This window comes from Maniola jurtina, chromosome 4, assembly GCF_905333055.1.
Source record: "Maniola jurtina chromosome 4, ilManJurt1.1, whole genome shotgun sequence".
Taxonomy (NCBI): Eukaryota; Metazoa; Arthropoda; class Insecta; order Lepidoptera; family Nymphalidae; genus Maniola; species Maniola jurtina.
In genome coordinates this window covers 3,566,282-3,573,440 of record NC_060032.1, presented here as the reverse complement: position 1 = coordinate 3,573,440, position 7,159 = coordinate 3,566,282, and the positions used below count along the sequence as shown (strand labels likewise).

The 7,159-nt window shown below is 36.2% G+C and overlaps 1 protein-coding gene across 1 annotated transcript; it reads right to left on the bottom strand.

Moving 5' to 3' along the window:
* Positions 1 to 1,318: 1,318 nt before the first annotated feature.
* Positions 1,319 to 6,885, bottom strand: LOC123864679 (Golgi-associated plant pathogenesis-related protein 1-like). The gene is made up of 3 exons (XM_045905302.1): positions 6,749 to 6,885; positions 2,366 to 2,393; positions 1,319 to 1,765 (listed from the first exon to the last, which is right to left on the bottom strand). The coding sequence occupies exons 1-3, from the start codon at positions 6,749 to 6,751 to the stop codon at positions 1,320 to 1,322; spliced, it is 477 nt and encodes a 158-aa protein (XP_045761258.1). The 5' UTR covers positions 6,752 to 6,885; the 3' UTR covers position 1,319.
* Positions 6,886 to 7,159: the final 274 nt, after the last annotated feature.

The following is a 7,159-nucleotide window of genomic DNA, read 5'->3' as shown; positions in this document are numbered from 1 at the left end:
TAGCAAACCGTGAAATTGAAGATTAACAAAAAATACTGTGTAGGTTATTATAATAAGTTACCGTAGAACCTAAACTTGCCGCGGTAAATGTTGATATTATTTTCCAGTAAAACTCACCACTGGTCCCAGGAGAGAAGTTCTGGGCTTGATCCCGGCAGGAGTTCTGGATTTTATATTTTGTAAATTTCTGGTCTGGTTTGGTGGGAGGCTTCGGTCGTGGCTAGTTACCACCCTACCGGCAAAGCCGTGCCGCCAAGCAATTTGCCTTCCGGTACGATGCCTTGTAGAAACCAAAAGGAATATGGGTTTTATAAAAACTGCCATACCCATTGCAGGTTAGCCCGGTTCTATCTTAGACAGCATCATCACTTACCACCGGTGAGATCGTAGTCAAGGGCTAACTTGTACCTATCTTTATAAAAAAATACTAAAATTCTTTTAAACATCGGTTTAGGGTTTGATATAAACTAGTCAAAGTCAAAAAATGAAAGAAAAAGAAGGAAGTAAGGGAATCGACCTTTCTAGGTAAGCTCATTGATATTTGACTGCATTATAACCAAGATCTTATATTATGAATGTAGTTATAATATGTTGACAATCTATGGCACCAAGGGATGTTTCGTAGTATATACTTAGCATTAAAGTAAAATTATATATTTCAATTTCAATGAATATCCAAAATATAATGGTAATATAATATTACTTCATCCGTAAACGATTTTTCATGGATATTTTAAACTAATATTTTTAATGTTACAATCTTCAAAATGGACCTTACTGTAAAGCAATATGGCCTAGCTTCCTGTGGCAGATTATTCTTTTAAAATGAACATTATGACGAAGAGTGATGAGCCAACCATGCTTTATCTACATCATTGTTAGTGGCCACTTCTAGTTGACCAGTGTTAGAGATCAGTATTTTGTAAATACTTAAAAAAATATCACAAATTTGAATCCGGATCTATACAAAGGAAAAATTATCACCTGTTACCCGATAAAGCAAAAAAATATCTCATAGTAATAACAAAGCTTCAGAACTAATTATTGTTTACAGCTACAATAAAACACATTTTTATAACAAAGTTGGTATTTATATCATAAATTAAAATGAAATATAACGTACTTACAATATAAAATGTTTGGAAGATAAAAATCTCAAATCTTGAATAAGGAAATATATTTTTATGAATCATCATCATTAAATAGTATATTTAAATGCAAAATGTCTTACAAAAATACTGACTGTAACCCTAATAATAAAATAATCTATTTCTTTGGAATGTAAAAACTCTTTGGTCCAAGCTAACATGACTCTAAATTTAATTCAGAGGTGGGTGAACTTTGCTAGCAAAACTCCCCATTACGTTACCAGGTGGGAAGTAATTGGCCACTACGTAAACTTGACCTTCCTTGGTTCTCGAAACACCTACGCCAACTTCTTTGCTGTCCTCCCACACGACTTGGGTAAAATGCCCCGAGCCTAAATTATCTGGTTCTTTTCCGAATGTGTGACATTTGATCTCACTGTACCATTTATCTACAGGCACCCTCCCAGTTAGTACAAAGTTAGGATCACTCGACCAAGCGTAGAATATGTTCTCGCCATATTCATTTTGATCACGGTGTTCTACTCTACCCCTTTTAGCAATAGCCTTGGCCCATTCTTCAGCATACCTACAAAGCTTCTTGCTAAGCTCGAGAGGTGGCACTTTATGCTTCCTTCTGTATTCGTTATGGGCTTGCAAAAATTCTTCTTCAAACTTATTGTCTGATATTGAAGTCGATCTAAATATCGTGACCAACTCTGATGCATAATCAGTAAAATTTTTGCTGTTCCTATAATTAGGGGATGGTGGAGCTAGATTGTTATTTGATTCTCTTGGAGAACTTGAAGAACTATAACTTGAAGTAGAACTGAATTGATTCGCCCCAGGTGGGGGAACGTTTTTAATAAATTGCCCGCTGAAGTTACCTGGAGGATAGTAATTGGCGACTACATACAGCTTCCCAGATTTGCTCTTAGCATTTCCGATTCCAAGTTCTCTTGTACCTCTCCAGATAACTTGTGTGAAATGCCCGCAATTTAACACCTCAGGTTCTTTTCCAAAAGAGTAGTCATTGATTTCATTGTACCATCTGTCAACGCAATCTTTGGCTCGTATTTTGACATCCGGGTCTGGTGACCAACCACAATAAATACTTTCTCCGTATGTTTGGTTAATACTATAGGCCATTTTATCGTTTTTTGCTAGTTCCTCAGCCCATTTTTGACTTATTTTACTGATTTCTTTGCTTAAAACCAGCGGCGGGGTTCCATGTTCTTTTCTGTACTCGTTGTGAGCCTCCAAAGCTTCATTTTCAAAATCACTTGATTTCAATCGGAAGATTTTACTCTGAAAAGAAGAAATAATTCTGTGAGTAATTATTTTTGGAAAAATTCACCAGTCCAATGTGCGTTTTTGTGTTTGATAAAACTTATCTAGGGTTTTGTAAAATTCCTTTGATGATTTTAGTTTATTTTTAGTGTGTCCAATCGGTGTTGACCCGTTTATCAGTTTTACAACGAAAATTTATGAACAATAACTAATTTAACATAAAAAATGATTAAACCTAATCGGTATCATTTAGTAAAGAACAAACATTGTTATCTCAAAATTACTCATACGATTTTATCAAATTATTTCCACTTTATTAGAATGACGGAGTTATTTAAAGATTACCTGTTTGTACTTGACTATTATTATTATAAGCCTGCCTCAAAAGATGATATGGCTGAAGAATATGAGTTAGTACGTCGGAAATAATCGTATACCGAGCAGTGAGCATTGTATTCATAAACTATGTAGGTTTTTCTCGGTAGGAACGGCATTCCGAACCAGTGGTAAATTATTTGACGATTCAAAAGCACTTGTAAAAGTCTACTTGAATAAAAATCTATTCTATTCTATTCTAGCCATTTGTGAAGAGAAAGAAAATCTTTTGCTGAGATCATTATAATAAAAACCGGCCAAGTGCGAGGCAGACTCGCGCACCGAGGGTTCCGTACCCGGGAATTTTTTCCGACATTTCGCATTAATATTTCGCATGATTAATCAAAAACTATTATGCATGCATAAAAATAAACAAAATCCTATAAGGGTTCCGTTTTTCCTTTTGAGGTACGGAACAATAATTTGCACTTCAGGACCGGTAGAATGTGTAAGGTAACTCAATTAATCTAAGACCTACTTGCACCCACATTCCAGCGAATAAACCATTATTTATTTATTTATTATGTAAAAATCCTTACCCTTTAAACACAGTTTTAAATAAGAATATCCGCGGAAAAATATTATTAATGTATTGTTATCGGCCCGAGCCCTCCGAAACAGATTTATCAATGACTAATGCACTCGATACATTTCCGCAATCACTAGTAATGGGTTTTTGATAAAAAATATGGTGTTTCATTTACGCTTACTTAACTCTGATCCTCAGGTTCTAGCGCAAAAGTTTATTAAGGGTAAATATCGTTGGGCATCACGTTAGTTAACTGTTTTTTTTTCATATGGATATATTAGAAAACCTGGAAAGTGATATTAATAGGCGATTTATTATCCTAGAAAATTGAGGTCTCACGGAAAACCTAAATTCAAGTGAACGTGAAATTAAATCTAAGTACAGTAACTAGAAAATAGCTGATAACTTTCAAACGGCTGAACCAATTTTCTTGGATTATAGCTAAGAACACTCTCGATCGAGCCACCTTTCACACAAAAAACTAAATTAAAATAGGTTCATTAGTTTAGGAGCTACAATGCCACAGACAGATACACAGATACAGATACCTCTCTTTTTGGGTCGGGGGTTAAAAATAGGAACTCGTGGCCCCCCTCTCCCCTACGCAATGCTGGGTAAATAATCTTGGATATCGTACCATGTGTAAGTAGACTAAGGTCACCCATCCCAACTTTCAATATGACTGCCAGCGTTGTGTACAAGAACCCTAACACGTTTACGAGTGCCTACTTATGTTTGTGACAAACCTACGACAGAGCAAGTATAATGGGTGGTTTACTTTGTTCCAGCAGCATTCCAGCCCAGCGCTGCGTATTATCTACTGAAAAAGTCCTAGACCTATAAGACCGCTGCAATTTCAAAAATTTGAGTTATTTGCAATGTGATACAATTTAATTTACGATGCTTTGGGTGGTAGAGATATGATGGTCTTCCAAATTATTATTTTTGTACATTTTTGTATGAGTTGCTTAAAATCAGTGGCACGTAGGTACCTACTCCTTATAACATGCAAAAGTAACAATAGTATCCTGCATTGGAAAAAATTTTTTGACCCATTTAATGCCGAAACAACCATCGTGTTGGGAAATCGGAATGCCTTACTTGGTAGGTACATATTTTGCTGTGCGGCCCTGTGTCACATACAATCTCAGCTGGTGGTAAGTGATGTGCAGTCTGAGATGGAAGCGGGCTAACCTGGAAAGAATAAGGCAGTTTTTGCCCATACTCCTTTGGTTTCTACACGGTAACACTAAATCGCTTGGCGGCACGGCTTTGCCAGTAAGGCTGTAACTAGCCACGGTCGAAGCCTCCTATCAGACCAGACCAGAGATTTAGAAATTATAAAATTCCAAACCCCTGCCGAGAATCGAACCCGGGACCTCCCATTAATAAGACCACAGCGTTTACCACTGCGCCAGGGAGGTCGTCAAAATTTGAATAGGTAGGTATTTGGGTAATTTCTTCTAGATTCCTTTTGCGTGGGAGGTCCCGGGTTCGATTCCCGACAGGGGTTCAGAATTTTATAATTTCTAAATCTCTGTTCTGGTCTGGTCGGAATCTTCGGCCGTGGCTAGTTACCACCCTACCTGCAAAGTCGTGCCGCCAAAGGATTTAGCGTTCCGGTACGATGCCGTGTAGAAAGCAAAGGAGTATGGGTTTAATGTAAACTACCATACCCCTTTCAGGTTAGCTCGCTTCGATCTTGGACTGCATCATCACTTACCACCAGGTGAGATTGCAGTCAAGGGCTAACTTGTATCTGATTAGTAATCATAATAAAGATTTTTGTCGGGATTGGTTAAGATTCTGTGGCGCACAGGAATATAATTGTAGTGGTATGATCTACGCTTCAGTACCGCCGACGTTCCCAGCAATATTAATTAAGGATCAAGTGGAACGGTTGCACTAATCTGCTATATTAGGAAACGGGTACTCGGTTCATTGTTATTAGGTCAAGAAACTAGTTTCGAAACGACAATGAAAACGACATTCGAAAGTCACAATCGTACCATACCTATACCATTATTAGCTGTGAATTTGGGTTTTTAAAATCCCATGGGAACCCTTTGATTTTCCAGGGTAAAAAGTAGCCTATGAAGTTGAGGATTTGAAAGATCCATCAAATTACGAATCGAATGAGTCCACAAGCGTATGTACGTTTTGTACTATGACAGCAACGTTGAATCGTATTTTCACGAGTCAGGAAATCGAACGCCATAAGAAAGCATTTTGGAAAATTCACCCTCTCCCCTATTTTTAACCTCCGACCCAAAAAGAGGGGTGTTATAAGTTTGACGTGTGTATCTGTGTATCTGTCTGTGGCATCGTAGCTCCTAAAGTAATGAAACGATTTTAATTTAGTTTTTTTTTTGTTTGAAAGGTGGCTTGGCTTGATCAGTGTTCTTAGCTATAATCCAAGAAAATCTAGTTACTGTAACCTTCACTTGTCGGGGGTGTTATAAATTTTTAATTTACACTTGTCAAGAATTCCATTCGAACAAAGCCGGGACGGGTCATTATACTTTCAGGAAGTTTGGTTAATGCAACTAATTTGAGTAACACAGTTATGGAGTCAAAACATTAATTAAAAATTCGCGGAAGCTTCTCACAAAAAAACTTACACAGACGCACATGTTTAACTTGAGTGCTTCTTGCTTTTATTTTTAAGTACAGTACCAAAACAGTTACAAACAGTTAGTTAACCTTTGTTTTTGACTTTGTCCGTCCATCGACGGACGGATGTCCAACTGCATAATTAAATAAAAAAATACTTATATTATTTCAGTAACTACTAATAGATAGCTACTTGGAATAGTTTAAAAAATGCTTTAATTTTTTTATTGAAAACTAACTGACGCCCACTACTTTGTCCGCGTGGATTTTGGGTTTTAAAAATAATTTTATTGCCGCAGTATCTCATTAGAAAACCTGCAATGTTTATGTGGCATTATACATAAGAATCTTTTTAAAATAATCCAATAATAATATTCAAGTTAAGTGACAAATATTTTTATAAACAATAAGCTTTTTCCCACAACTAATTTGGCGTATTACTTATGAAAAACCCTCGCCACAAAAACCTCTATAAGAAAACTAGAAAAAAGCTGATAACTTTCAAACAGCTGAACTGATTTTCTTCGATTTTAGCTGAGAACACTCTCGATTAAGCCACCTTTAAAACAAAAACTAAATTAAAATCGGTTCATTCGTTTAGAAGCTACGATGCCACAGACAGATACACAGATACATACGTCAAACTGATAACACCCCTCTTTTTGGGTCGGGGGTTAAAAATTAGGTTTCTTAAATTAGAAAGAACCTCTTTTCAAGGAAAAATCTCCATGCTAATCTAATGTTTCTACACCTAACAGCTGAACCAGTACAGTGTCAGTTTTTCTTTTTATATAAGAAAAGAATGGGTAAGTACTAATTACACATAGAAAAAAATTGAAATGCGTAAAAAAATTACCATTTTTCCTTCCAACGTATCCAAAAAAAAAATCACAAGTCCTTTTTACACTTTGGGTCCCGACCAATTTGTGTGCCCCACTTCTGTATCCTTGCGTCCGAATGCGAATGCTACCATTATGAAATTTAGTAGTGTTATCACAATAACCACCCGTCCTTCTCTTCGGTCATACATTAGAAAGGGACATTGGGCGATAAACGTTAACTCACTTATATTGAGCCCTATCTGAGATTAGAAATGAATAGAGCTGCATTATTTTATGAAAAAATTTTTTTAGAAAGTTTTTAAAACTAGTCATTTAAATTAATATAACAAATTCACAAATCAGTGTGTCTATCTGTCTGTTAGCTTTTTACGACCATTAAACTATTCTTGACCATAAGCACGGAGATGATATTTTTGAAATCCTAT

Coding starts and splice junctions, on each gene's coding strand:
- LOC123864679 (XM_045905302.1), bottom strand. Junction 1,766..2,365: donor CTTCCGATTGAAATCAAGTG/ATTTTGAAAATG, acceptor CAATATCAGACA/ATAAGTTTGAAGAAGAATTT.